Source organism: Plectropomus leopardus, chromosome 19 (assembly GCF_026936395.1).
Source record: "Plectropomus leopardus strain MGB_pleo_1.0 chromosome 19, ASM2693639v1, whole genome shotgun sequence".
Classification (NCBI taxonomy): domain Eukaryota; kingdom Metazoa; phylum Chordata; class Actinopteri; order Perciformes; family Serranidae; genus Plectropomus; species Plectropomus leopardus.
This window is the reverse complement of record NC_142194.1, coordinates 19,469,786-19,484,004: the sequence shown is the minus strand read 5'-3', so window position 1 is coordinate 19,484,004 and position 14,219 is coordinate 19,469,786. Positions and strand designations below refer to the sequence as shown.

At 39.8% G+C, this 14,219-nt stretch overlaps 2 protein-coding genes across 2 annotated transcripts; one reads left to right on the top strand and one right to left on the bottom strand.

Moving 5' to 3' along the window:
* The first annotated feature begins 289 nt into the window (after positions 1-289).
* Positions 290-3,955, top strand: dlx4b (distal-less homeobox 4b). The gene is made up of 3 exons (XM_042507993.2): positions 290-890; positions 1,708-1,901; positions 3,359-3,955. Exons 1-3 carry the CDS (start codon positions 569-571, stop codon positions 3,611-3,613), a joined length of 771 nt encoding a protein of 256 aa, XP_042363927.1. The 5' UTR covers positions 290-568; the 3' UTR covers positions 3,614-3,955.
* A 7,332-nt stretch (positions 3,956-11,287) lies between these two features.
* Positions 11,288-14,019, bottom strand: dlx3b (distal-less homeobox 3b). The gene is made up of 3 exons (XM_042508086.2): positions 13,492-14,019; positions 12,473-12,657; positions 11,288-12,178 (listed from the first exon to the last, which is right to left on the bottom strand). The coding sequence occupies exons 1-3, from the start codon at positions 13,832-13,834 to the stop codon at positions 11,864-11,866; spliced, it is 843 nt and encodes a 280-aa protein (XP_042364020.2). The 5' UTR covers positions 13,835-14,019; the 3' UTR covers positions 11,288-11,863.
* Positions 14,020-14,219: the final 200 nt, after the last annotated feature.

Below are 14,219 nucleotides of genomic sequence, written 5' to 3'. Positions count from 1 at the left end.
CAATTGTCACGATAATAAATACATTTTCTGTTGTGAAAAACTGGGTGTATTTATCATTTTAAAAAATAAGTTATTAATGCAGGTGTGTTTTTAGCAAAAAACAGACAATATTAAATCAGCACTCTGACGCATTTTAAAGGACTTAACGTGTCTACACACGACCAAATAATTTTAGAATCTATAGAAGGAGGTCGGTTCCGACTGCAGAGCTGCATCCTGTATCATATGTTAATGAAGTTAATGGTGGAGCTCCAGTGACAGCTGGCTGCTGAAGACCAATCAGAAGGCTCGCAGATGGAAGGCAGTGTGTTTGAGGCTTTGCAGGCAGGAGGTGTTTGAAGAACCATGTCAGCTCCTCCAATGATGCAAAGAAGGATCCCTTTCGCTTTTATTCGATTTTTTTCGCCTTCTAAACAGTTGTGAACATGCACGCTGTAACTTATTACCGCGGGAAAGCTTTTTTCACAAGCAAAGCGTTGGACCTAAGTGTGGATTTGCTCCAAGTTTTCCGACAGAACTCATGAAAGCCTCTTCAGAGCGACGGGTTTATGGACTCGCGTATTAGCTAATGATGTCTATGGGTTTCATGCATGACAGTCTGAATGCCTCAGATCCCTCCAAATCGGCCTTCCTAGAGTTTGGCCACGGACATCCGGCGCACCAGCAGCACTCCCCCGGACTCTCTCACATTTACCCCGTCCATGGCTTGCACGCTGCTGGGCATTCCCAGCACGAAAGTCCTTTTCCCGGCAGCGCGTCCTACGGCCGCTCTCTGGGCTACGCCTACCCGGGCGCGGTGAACACTCATCCCCCGTCTGCTTACATGCCGTACCAGCACAGCAATCACAGCAACAGCAGCAGTCTGGCCCACAGCAGATTAGAACACACAGGTATGTGATAAAGTTTTGAGCCGGAATAAACAGTTGTAAAAATTCTGATTTCCCATTAAGCGCAATTACGCACAGGACGCAAATTTTCCAGATATTTAGCTAGTGAGAGAAACTTTCGCGTTAAAGTTTAGTATATAAAAAAAAACTTGTTATTTTTTCTGTCATATATAACGTCTTACAGTAAAAGTTTATTAAAAGCACGGATGTCAGCAAGCATATTCTTATCACTAATGTCTAAGCAAGGCCTATATTCAAACCAGCGCCTCTCAGGGATGCTCCCTCTTTACCACTCATGTTATATAATGAAGGCAGATGGTGCTATTAATTTTATTGACCATAATTTTCTGTGGGTGAGTCCAATTATGGCCCGTGTATCCTGGGCCTACTTCAGGAACTCGTTTTTTAGCCTCATTGTTAGCGCATATTGGTAAAACGATTCCAGAAAACATGAGCAGTCCTCTCATGTCTGTACCGTTTAATAAAACTAGAATCAGAGTATTTATGGCAATGGGATTTTTATGATGCGCTAATGTCATAGTTAGTTTAGAAGAAAACGTTATTTTTTGGCCGGTAGGCCCTGAAAGTGTTGTGTGTGTAGCCTGCAGTGTGGGGCCTTTCAGGCACTATGTTTCCTGTTTGCACTAAATCAGTGCTCTTGTGTTGTTTGAGATGGATTTGTTTCTCTTTAGAGATTAGGAGAAAGCTAAAAGTCTGCTTAAATGTGACACATTTTTTGTTTTGACCCAGGTAATAATGTAAGTTATTAATCAAAACTCTTCTTATTTCATCCAACTTCCTAATATATTCAATCTGCAAGATCGCGAGAAGTCCACGCAGATTGAAAGCAGGGACATACGTCTGAATGGAAAGGGGAAGAAAATCCGAAAACCTCGGACCATATACTCCAGTCTGCAGCTGCAGGCTCTGCACCAGCGCTTCCAGCAGACCCAGTACCTGGCCTTACCAGAGCGCGCCGACCTGGCGGCCAAACTGGGACTCACCCAGACTCAGGTGGGCCTTTAACTCACCCAGTTGTTCTGAATGCATTAGATAAAATGTAGGATGTCGAGTAATCTATTTTACATCATATATTAGCCTAATATTAATGAAGGTTATTAAAAATGTTGAGCACAATAATTCCACTATTGGTCGCATAACAAAAAATACATTTAGCCTGTACTGCTTATTAAATAGAATAACTGGGTTAATATTTAAAAGTAAAAGTCTTGAAATAATATAACGGAATTAAGTGCAGTGGAGAAAAATATTACTGAGATAAAGCAGGTGTTGAAATGCTTGAAAATGAAACCTGTTCTTGCTGTATTATTACGGATAAGGGCGCATCTGGAGATCAAATGAGAGCCAAATTTTTGTGATTTGTAACTCGAGCCTTTAATTCATGCCTTATTTACTATGCTTAATTTCGTGGCTATATTTGCTTTGTCAGACCTGGTCCCTGCAGTACTCTCTGAATGAAGCATAAAACCGCATTTATAAAATAATTAAAAGAAAAAGTAAATGAGCTATTGCAGACCAGCAAAGTTAGGTGTGTCAGTATTTTTAAAGTGTTTTGCAATAGTATGTTACGTAATATATTTTTTAAAAAATTGAATTAGTTGCTCTTAAGAATTAATAGAATCTATTTATTTGTGTTTAATTGCAGTTGCGCTTATTTAGAATGCGTCATTGCATGCATTCAGTTAATTTTGGCTGTATGGGAATAATTTCACGCGCATGTGTAAACATATTTTTGGAGACAAACAGGTGCACGTGTGGCTTGTCAACTTATCATTCTCAACAGGGACCAAAAAATATGTCTTAAGACGTCGCCTTTCCTGCTCGGCTGAGTTGTTTTACTTTTGTTTGAAGTTTCAAAATAAGAGATAAACAAATGAATCGACTCTGTCATCTGAGCTGCCTCCTGTGCATTTTTCTTAATCCCTCAATCTCAACGATTATCTCCCAGTTATATGCAGCATTTCGTGCTGTTGTGACTCTGATGTTTATAGTTTTGCATTTGGGGGCTTTTTGATGTAATTTAGGACGATTCACACCATTGTTCTCATGTAAAAATAGCCATCTTATTTTGGAATCAGCAGAAAGTGTCAGTGAACCTACCGCAGCGCTGTTTTTGTTTTTTTAATTTCACAATAGTTTGAGTCTCGGCTTGTTGCTGTCACACTCATGCACCATTGGACTCATAAAGCAGCGAACAATAAGAGAGCTCAGTTTTAATGCATTACAAGTGCCACTCATCCGTGAGGCTGAATGGCTCACAATAGTAGCTGCAGTCCTGGGATTTGCAGAAACAACACTTAGAAGAAGAGAGTTATGAGGGTTTTATTGTGAAAAGTATTGCGTTTAATTGAGGGAAATATGCTAATAAAAAGTCTTTGCGACATATTTCCCTTTATATCACCACTGATTGTTAACCACACTGACAATTATGTGCATTTTCTCTTTTTTAGGTGAAAATATGGTTTCAGAATAAGCGCTCCAAGTATAAAAAGATCATGAAGCATGGCAGCGGATCAGAGGGCGAACATCTCCACAGCACGAGCTCCATCTCCCCCTGCTCGCCCGGGTTGCCTCAGCTTTGGGAGGTCTCTATGGCGAACAAAGGAGCACAAATGCACCCAAACAATTACATGAACAGTTTTGGTCACTGGTATCCAAACCACCACTCTCATCAGGACGCAATGCCCAGGCCTCAGATGATGTGAGTGGATTGTTTTTTGGGGTGCGGGCGGCACTTCACACTGAACTTGCTCCCGAGGCCTCTTCTCAGAACTGGATCGTGTGTTTGATAGATTTTGTCCATAAATGTATTTCGCGTGGGTTTAGAATTCAAATTATTCGACCAGGCATCAAATACTTTTTTTTATTTTAAGATTTGTCTTAATGTCACTGCAACTTCTGCTGCACTGACTCGACTCACTAATGCGTGCAGCTTATCAAGAGACTTTGGATAAAGGGTTTTTCCTAAATATATTTTGTTATCAGCAAATGATTTTCTGCTCCAAGAAAATCTTGAGCATTATGCAAATAAATATCTGTTAAATTGACGTTATTTTGAGGAATCCATTGTGTGACATGTTTGTTTTGGTTGCTGCCCTATCAGTGAAACGTTTTCACTGTCAAATATTTTGAAAGGCAACTGAGCGTGTGATTTTATTATCAATCTGTCAAAGAGCCGCTGATTTACTGACGGAGGTCAAAATTTATGGCAACCGGACTCATCTGCCAGATTTGGGAAAGAAAAAGCATAACGGCGTTCCCGATCTGTTGATAAAATATCTCGAGACCAGCTTACAGTCACGCAAAAGAGTTGTGTTAATCATTCATAGTTCGGCACAATAATTCATAGCTGAGACATCAACTGTCTCGTGTCCATCAGCGCCCTGCAGATCGACTTGAATTTCACCAGTCACGTTTTGTCAGAACACCTGCGGATTGATTCCTGATTAGAAGAAAAAAATATTGGTAGCTTATCCTGTCCACAGTTTTAGTTTTCATATTTTAGGATTTAAAAAAAAGTTTAGAAAAGTAAAAAGAAAGTAAAGAAAAAAGTTTCCAGCATGATGAACCAAAGGGGTTGTGGGGTGCCGCTTTTACGCACAGTGTTTGTGTGCGGTGTAACTTTTACGCACGGTCAGATTGGCTTGTGTCATTAAATTTGAAAGTCAGGATTCCAACAAGGCATTTTGATGTTTTCACAGATTTTATATATCTGGTCTACATTTTATATGAAGCAAACTTTATTTCATGTTTTTGTTTATATCTAAAGGAGGATTGTCTTTTCTCCTGCCATGCCGCGAGGAGAGGAGAAAGCACGTGCGAATCCGCATTTTAACGATCTTTCCCTTCATCCTTGCCTCGAGTGAGCTCAAACAGAAAACTCGCCGTTGTCAAAATAAGATGACAAATGGCCACGCCATTCCTCCAATAAACTTGCGCCTGATTTACAGCCGTTTGCACTGATTTGCACATTCTGGCGCTTAAGCTGTTTAAACACAGAGAATCAGCTATTTATATCTTCGCCCGAATCTGGGCTGATGCTCTTGATTAAATGAGAGGCTCCTCTCTGATTAATGGAGCCTGATAGTGCGTTAAAGAAACATCCAGTGACTTCTTTTTGTCTTTATCATTAATCACTGCTGTCTTGACTGTCTGGCAAACATTAGGTGTCTGATGTCACCCGCACAGAGATCACAACAATCATAGGGAGACATTTTCTTCTAATATTACAAATAATAATGAGAATCTTTTATAATACCATATATTTTATTTCAGGTGTAGCTCTTCATGTGTGATGTCAATTTGCAATTCTGCAAGTGTGTCATACTTCATGCATAAGCAGAAACTTCACTGAACAGAAAACACATTTTTAACCATTTAAATAAATGCTAATAAATTAATCAGTAACTTTATTTTGCACTTTTCTCACTAAAGCCTTGGCACAACTGTCATTTTTAAGATAAAAACATAGTGTTTAATTATAGCAAAGCCCCTGTGGTTACTCACACATCTTGCTGCATTCAGATAAACGTGCCATACCCACATCTAGCATGCAAGCTGCTATGACCACCACTTCACCAGTCATCCAGGCTACATGCAGTCGTGTCTTACCTTTAGTCAGAGAGCCTTGTTCAGGAGGTCTAAGCGTGCAGTGGTGTGCCTCTAAAGAACAAAAGCCACATCAGAGCCGTGTTTTCACTCCTCCAATCTGATTTTCTCACATAACGACAAGCATTGTGTTACATTTAACATCTCCTTCTTTATATATATACACCCCTCTTGCCCTTTTTCCTCATTCCTGCATCATTATGCGCCTTGTTAAACATGCAGGCCCGGGGAAGAAGAGGCAAGTGACGGGGCATCAGGGAAAATTATAGGCAATTTCACATCTCCAGATTAGAATAATGGCTTGTGGAGTTGGACAGACAGAGTAGGACCTTTCAAATGGGGGGCCAATTATCATGCAGGCAGATTGAAGGGGAAAGTGAAAAGGCTCCTCGTGTAACAGACAAGCTGAGAGGAGGGGACGGAAGGCTGCGAGATGGGTTGAAGGGTAATGATAAAGGCGAGTCTGACTGTATCAACGCTGCGGACGGTCGCAGTTATCAGATACCGAGGTGTCTGATGGGTTTTAATTCCAGGATAGCAATAAGAGGGGAAATAACTTGTAATTAAATCCCAGTTGCTTTGAATGGGCGAATGGCAAAGCAGGTCTCCGGGGTGATTATTGTTATTAACTTGAGTGATCTGACATCTCGGGTAATTGTGAGCAGCTTCTCTGTTTGAGAGAGTGAATGCATGATTTGGTTTCATCTGAAGGAGGGTTTGACTTAGTTTTGGGCATGATGCACACACACATTCTGGGGAGTTGAAGATGGAATACAGTTTGGCAGGCAGAAAGGCACACACCGAGACTGGATTCACATCAGATTTAAGAAGGCCATGCACATTAAATGTGGGAAAAAATCACTTCTTTTCCTTCATTTCTATTCTTTTTTAAATATAATTTCCCCGTTTTAAAGGATGTTTTTGTAAAACTAGTCACTGATAAGAAGATATGATGGCCTTTATTGATCTGCACACTGGGCTAATTCACTTGTTACAGCAGCTCAGTGCAACATTAGAATAAAAACGTAAAAAAAAAAAAAGGGAATATACAGTACAAAAAATATAGAAAGAGTGAGTATAGCTAAAATAATATATGAGAACTATCAACATATATATAGTATTGCACAATATTCAGTATTGCACAGGGTGATTGCATCCTGGGGTAGGTTGAAGTGGAGAGTCCAGATGGTTAGTGGCAGTGGAATGCTAATGGCTGACCGAAAACAAGCAGTACTACATAATTGTGAATCATGTCAGTGACAGATAACGGACAGTGCAACATCAATGGACATTATGATTGTGAAAAGTGACCAAAACAGTGCTGCATTATGAAACAAGACTGTTGTACAGTCTTATTGCTGTGGGGATGAATATATCTCCTATAGTCTAGAGGAAAGATTTGTCAGTTAGAAGGTAAAGGTGAGCTCATGAGCAGCACCGAGCCCTCGCTGTGGGGATGGTTTTATCTGGATGTGATGACTGGCTGTGAAGCATCAGCACAGTCCAGGGCCCTGGCCCTGAGGTCAGCCAGGGTTCACAAGTCCACAGCTGTCAAGGATGCCTTTCTGCCTTCATTTCATCTCAGTTTATAGCAAAATGGAGAGAGTGAGTGATCCTAATGCAGCCGAGGCTCATCCCGGGCCCGGGCCGAGTGTTGGACAGCTGCTGCAAGTCTTTCCGTGGATGCATTTCAGCTCCCGACCTCATTCTCAACCCATATCGTTGCACCCCAGAGACAAGCGCCGACACCACTCTGTTGACTGTTGCAGTGTGGGGGCCCGGGCTCCAGCTCTATTTAGGGTGCTGTGATGTTGTGCCATGCAGGATCACATTCAAGTTCAACAGTTCACCAGCACCTCGATGGCTACTTACACTTGTTAATGTTTAGAGATGACATATATGGACACGTCAGACGAGCCCACACACACAAGTGCAGCCCGCATAGCAATGTTTCCCCTGACAACCGCAGCCAAGGGCCACACACGCTGAGGGGAGCCACAGAGGGGAGGTCACATGTACTCTTGATGAGATTTCATTGATATTAAAAGGCAATAGTGCTCATGCTGCTTTTGTCAACTCAGCACAGTGCACTGAGATGTCGAGTGATGCTGTAGACAACTGGTGTTGAGTTCAGGGAAATAAAGAAAGGGGCGGGGGGGTCATCAGCGAAATAGGATTTTATTTTTTATTTTTTGTGGAACGTTGAAAGAATGTGTGTGAAGTTTGGTAGAAATATGTGCATTGGGTTTTTGAATAAATTAAATGCCATAGGTATGAGAGAAACCAAGATGGGCACTTAAAAAGGTGTATGGTAAATCTGACTTAAAAAATAAAATGCTTAAAAACAAATAGATAAATGAATAAGTAATAATAATAATAATAAAAACAATTTTGACTTTGGTCCAAATGTTTTTTAAAAATAAACATGAAAATGGAATCATAAATTACAGTTCAAAAGCACTTTAAAATGACCAATGACAGAAATTCTGCAGAAGTATTTTGAGTCCCATTGAATCTATCCAAAGTCAAATAGATTGATAGCTTCAAAATTTAAGAATATTAGTTAAAGGGGAACTACGCCCATTTTCAAAATTCACACGTCTTTCCTATGGTCTAAGACAGTCCAAAAGTGGTCCTGAACATGAGCACTTTCTCGCAAATCCAAAACCTGTGCTAAAATTAATAAAATAAAATAAAATTCAAATTTGTTATGTCATCAAGTTTACTCTGTAAGTAAAGCATATCCACAGACAATGAGTGGGTAAAGATGTTCTAGGTGACACTGAGAGCACCCAGGGGAATGAGTTAAGTTTATGGGGACATTTTCTGTTTCAAAACCGAGAACACAACAATGAATAAAGCTCATTTGAATATGTTTAAAAATAAAACAAACATTCTGTGGGTCCACTAAATCAGGCTCCCATTCATTTTCTATGGAGCAGCTCCAGACTTTATACTCTATGACATCACAAATTAGAGAGTTGCTTCTCTGGTTTCTGGCTTTAAAAAGGGAGTGGAGCTCATGTTCACAAATACTGATTGAACTTTCCTAGGATATAAATAACAAATTAGATTTCTAAATTTAAGTGTTATTCCACTTTAATATCAGTTAATACAGATTGTATAATGTTATTGTTCCCATTACTGCCATGACATCCCTAAAACTGTATTGGTTTAGTCAACATTTCCAGTGTGTGTCAGCAATATGTGCTCAATATAAAATAGTAATAAAATAAAACAGCAGGCAATATCTACCCAATCCAGGAGAAAAATCATTCACCAAAAGACATTTCTTAATTATGAATATATATTTTTTTTATTATGTAAAATGTATTTATAAGTAGTTGTATTTTTATGTAAATCTACCAAAATTATGTAATCATGGTACTGGACTTCATTGCAAACGAATCTATATCAAGAACTTCATTGAATAAAGAATAATTATCATATACCCTATTCCATTTTTTTCTGGATGCAAGTGAATAATATTTTTTAAAAAATCCAATTTGAGAAAAAATAATTTAAGGCATACTGTGTGATTTTTTAAGTCCACATTTAAAGCTGCAAGGCTCTGAAATGAGTGTACTGACCCGTCGTTGCAATGAAGTTTCATACAGTAACACCTTTAGTCACGAGCGCATACCATTGTAGTTACTAAAAGCGGTGGAAAGGTCCGCCTATAAAACGCCCTGGGTACATTTCCTCTCAGTGCGTAATGGCGCCTTGGTGGTCCATGTGGATAAGATCGCCATTAGAGTTTTCTCCATCATGGAAGTGTTTATACAGAATATTTAATAATGCCCGCTCTCTGTAGCCAAACTGAGGTTACTATCCGCTGTCTTTAGGTATTGGTTGTGATTTATTAGGTGTTGTTTTTTTTGACTTGTGTCACTGTCGCTGTCCAAATAGTCGTGGTTGTCATAACATATCTCAGCTAATTAATATCAAGGTATTCCCCATATTCCCCATATTCCACAGACACTCTCATCTGTCTGTTAATCACTTGGGAAGATCATTTGCCCAATAAAAACTAAGAAGAATGTTTGGTTGTTTTACGTTGTGTTGTGGAACATTTTCTTAAATATTGGGTAAAAAGTGCGTCATCACATGACCCCAATGCTCAAGTAAAAACCTGCTCATCAGCAGATCATTTTTCACGAGGGCTCCTTTGCCAAATGCAACAGAATGAGACTCGGTGAAACGCTAAAAAAAGGGGGTTGTGTTTTTCTTATACCTTCAATATCTGGCAGCGTTTCTATCCATCCTGCTGCGCGCGCGTGCGTTTGCGCGCGCCAGATCCCCCTTCGGCAACAGACTGGCTTCACCCCCGCACTCCCCTCCCTGTGTGTGTGTGTGTGTGTGTGTGTGTGTGTGTGTGTGTGTGTGTGTGTGTGTGTGTGTGTGTGTGTGTGTGTGTGTGTGTAACATACCGAATTCTCTCTTGTTATCTGGCAGCAGAATAGTAATAAAACCGAGTGACTCCAACATGTCTGCGTGTGCGTCGCCTCCTACTGCAGCGCTTTGCACGCAGCTCAGCTCACTCTGACCAAAATAGTCTATGCTATACATTCTTCTTTTTGTTGGGATAAATTACATTTTTGATCGTTAGATAATGATGTCAACTAGAACATTTTAGATTAGGATGCAGTACTTTTGTTTTCCGGTAGATTTCTAGAGATATATTTAGAAAAAAAATGGAATTACCAGTTTATTATTATTATTATTATTATTATTATTATTATTATTATTACAGGCAATTAAACAATATATTTAAACACTGCTCCTGCAATTCTCTGCCCACTTTAACAAGGCACAAGGCTGTTTTTTTTCTGTTTTACACCTAAAGATGCCTAGATTATATTTATATTTTCATTATAAATGTTTACCAATCGTGGATACACTGTAAAATCTGACAAGTTGATTTTAGTTGAAAAAGGGAAACTGACTGCTTTGAAAATTGTAAGTAAATAAAACCATTAGTCTTACTTTCTGTTTACTTAATTGTGACGTTTACTTAAAATCTAGTTGTTTACTTAATTGTGTGAAGTTGTTGCAACTTAAAAATGAGAAGTTTACTATAGCCAGTCTTTCTAAGTTTTAACATCTTCAGAAAATCAACTTCACTGTGCTATATACGTATATCTATGTTCTGCTGGTTGCAAGTCAATTAGATTTGAATTTTCGCCAACATGTTAGCAAAACAGAACTCACAGATCTCCTAACTTCATCATCGGCCAAATCCTTTGTCATGATCACGTTAAGTCAGACTAACTTGGTTTACTGAAGTTGCTAACACTTAGAAAGAACAAGGTGATTCCACTTATCATTTTTCAGTTGAAACCACTTTACAAAATTAAGTTATTACGTATTTTAAGTAAACTAAACACTTAGATATAATGTAAACATACATTAAAATTAATGGTTATATTTACTTTTATTTTTCAAGCTAATCGGTTTCCAAAATTATTTTAAATAGCCTACGATCAACTTGTCAGATTTTAGAGTGCAAAATTGTGAGTAAACCTAATTCCAGTGCAAGTACATTTTAACAAGTAACGTGATTCAAAGAGAGTGATCTAGTTTATATGATACAAAAAAATGGTCTGGTGGATTTTATCCCTAAGGCAAAATTACTCCAGCACATTCAATATAATTTCTCCGTGCTTTACAAAGCTTAGGAAGTAATTTCTGTGCTGTTTATGTTATTATCTGTCCAGCATCTCCGAAAAAAAGGCGGCTTGCCTGTTCATAAAGGGGCTTGACACACAACATGCAATTAACACCTTTATTCAATTGACAAGAAGGCAACAAGTGGACTAATTACATGAATATGAGAATGGGTTTTTTGGAAGCACCACAGTGCAGTCGTTCAAACAAATATCATAGTGGTTCTGCATATAAACACGTATTTACAGCCTTCGACGTTTTGTACAAATCCATATAAATATGACCTGAGTTCTTTATCTGACGCACTCTCTACAAACCCACATGCATGATTGGAATGCAGCATGGATCAGCTGCACAGTTTTGTCAATATTCGGTTTGTGGTTAGAATAGTTGTTTAAAAAAAGACTTTGCATATTCATTTACAACATGTGTGACAGAAATATAACAGAAGCGATAAATAATTTAAAAAACCACGCCAGATGTCCGTTAAATATGCTGCCACAAGTGATCAGAAATCCCTTATGTGCTGTATGGAAACCCCAGTTCTGAAACATTTCTTGATCATCCAAAAAAAAAAAAAGTTTCACTTGAGGCCTGTTCCCGGTCCAGTCAACCTTTGCTCTGCAGAGTCATTGTGGACAGACCTCGTTTGAGGAGAGAAATCTGCTCTTGAGTCATTGTTAATAAACAGCTCCCACGCTTTGCTGCGGGACTGGGTGGTGCACGGTGCCCGGATGCTGTAGGTGTGATCCCTGCTGGTACCAGTGGTTGTTATAATCCTCCAGGTAGGGCGGCGACGAGCTGTGCGTCGGCTGCGGGACCTGAGGTCTGCTGATCGGGGTGTTCTGAGGGGTGCTGTTCTCCCACACTGCGGGGGAGGGCGGGGAGTTGCAGGCCATTGAGTCGCTGGCGTTGGGACTGTGCTCCAGGGGAACCTCGCCGTTTTTGTACAGTTTCTTGAACTTGGATCTCCGGTTCTGGAACCAGATCTTGACCTGGAAAAAAAGAGGGTGAACATTAATTGTAATGTAGCAGAATTTTTTTAAAGATAAGTGCCTGAAAGCAATACTTGCATTTAAACAACTTTTTACAGAATTTTACTGAGAGCATATAGAGCATTTAATATCAAACTGGGAGATACAGAAATCCAGGGTCTGCTGTGCGTAATTACGCATGGGTGGATATTGCAGAGCACACTTTTTGGCATATTTGGGAAGCCCTGATTCACAATACTTTGCAAGTAATGATCAACCTGATATTAAAGTATTAAACTGGGTCTGGCTGCTTACCTGTGTCTGAGTGAGGCCAAGCTGAGCAGCAAGCTCCGCTCTCTCGGGCAGAGCGAGGTATTGCGCTTTCTGGAAGCGTCTCTGCAGAGCAGCGAGCTGGTAGCTGGAGTAGATCGTCCTCGGCTTGCGGATCTTTTTCGGTTTCCCATTCACCATGCGGACTTCGGGCTCTGGCTCTTCTTTCACTAAAAAAAATCAACAAAAATATTTGCATTAAAAAGACTGTCAAGGAAAATATTTTACAGCCATTACGCGTCAAAAAGAAAGAAAGAAAGAAAGAAAGAAAAGGATAAAATAAAAATGTAGGCGAGGTTTTAATTCTGTGTGCGTAAAAACAAATCTGAACGTAAATACTTTGTCATTTAAATGTGGCAAACTTGCCTCAAAGTGCAACATGCCACTTAAAAGAGTCACAAAAAAATCTAAACCAAATAATTTAAACAGGATAATTTTATCTTGTCAACTCTCCAATTTGGCAAGCCAGTTAAACTAACATGTTAAAATTGATGGAGTGAATATTATTAGCTTTAATCCGACCATCATTGTTTTACGGCCAGCTGTTAATGGCTGGCTCAGTCCCAGGCGGGCTGTTAAAACACGACATTAACACCAGTCTACCATTGAGCAAATGTTAGTTTTTTTTAAGTGCAAATAATAAATCAAAAGTTCTGCCGAGTTAATATTCCACAGGCCTTGTGAAGTCAAATTTATGGTGACATGAGACGTAAAGAAAGCATATAATTTGACTTAAGTCAGCACTGCATATTTATTAGCTCTCTATTCAAGCAGAATTATTTTTTAAAAACTAAATTCATATTTAAAAACGCAAAATAAAGATAGTAAATCAAATGTAAAAACAAACAAACAAACAAAGAACAGTTGGTTTACAGTGTTATTTTATGCAGTTGGGGCTGTTTTGCGCGCCCGAACAAATAACTTAACGCGCAGGAGACATTTTTACGCACGCTAGAGGTAAAAACAATCGCATTAAAACAACCGATAATTATGTCAACATTTACCTGAGCTCGGAGGCGAGGCCTGCAGGTGATCTCTGTTGTAATGTCCAAACTGTCTGTAGCTATTCGTGTAGGGGTATTCAGATTTGGTCGCGTACGCTCCAGTCGCTCCCATTCCGTTCAGATTAAACTGATGGTGGTAAGAGTTCATGGGCTGTCCGTACGCTTGACTCTGATAATATTCGTGATGGCTCGGGCCCGTCTGTCCGCTGTAGTAGCCCATGTCCGTCACGGATGACTCAGGGAGAGTAGGAGAGTCCTTGGAGGTTGGGTGGCAACTCATAGATCCTGGCAGATCGGTCAAAATACTCGCAATCTTCTTTTCATACGTCTGTCCGGCGCTCATGGTGAAAGCAGCCCTCCAGAGTAAAACAAAAAAAGAAGTCCACAGGTGGATTCTTTTTGTTTTGGAGTGCGTAAAGTAAAAAAAAAATCGCAATAAAGAATTCACTTTTTGAAAGGCTGTGGGGAGCTTATAGTCCACTGAAACTCTCCCAGCTGCAGTTAACTTGGTTGTGGCATCGCTCGGCTCCTGTGACACAGTTATAGAGAAATGGGCAGGGCTTCCCATTGGCTCCAATGTCCCACTCCCCCCCCCCTCTCTTGCGCTTCAGGCGAAGTCGTGGTGAAACCCAGCCTTCAAGCCAAGAGCGCCTATGCACGCATACCTCAATTGCCCTGAGTTTTTTCCCTTTAGATTTGCATTTACCTGTTCTTTGGGTGAACATGCA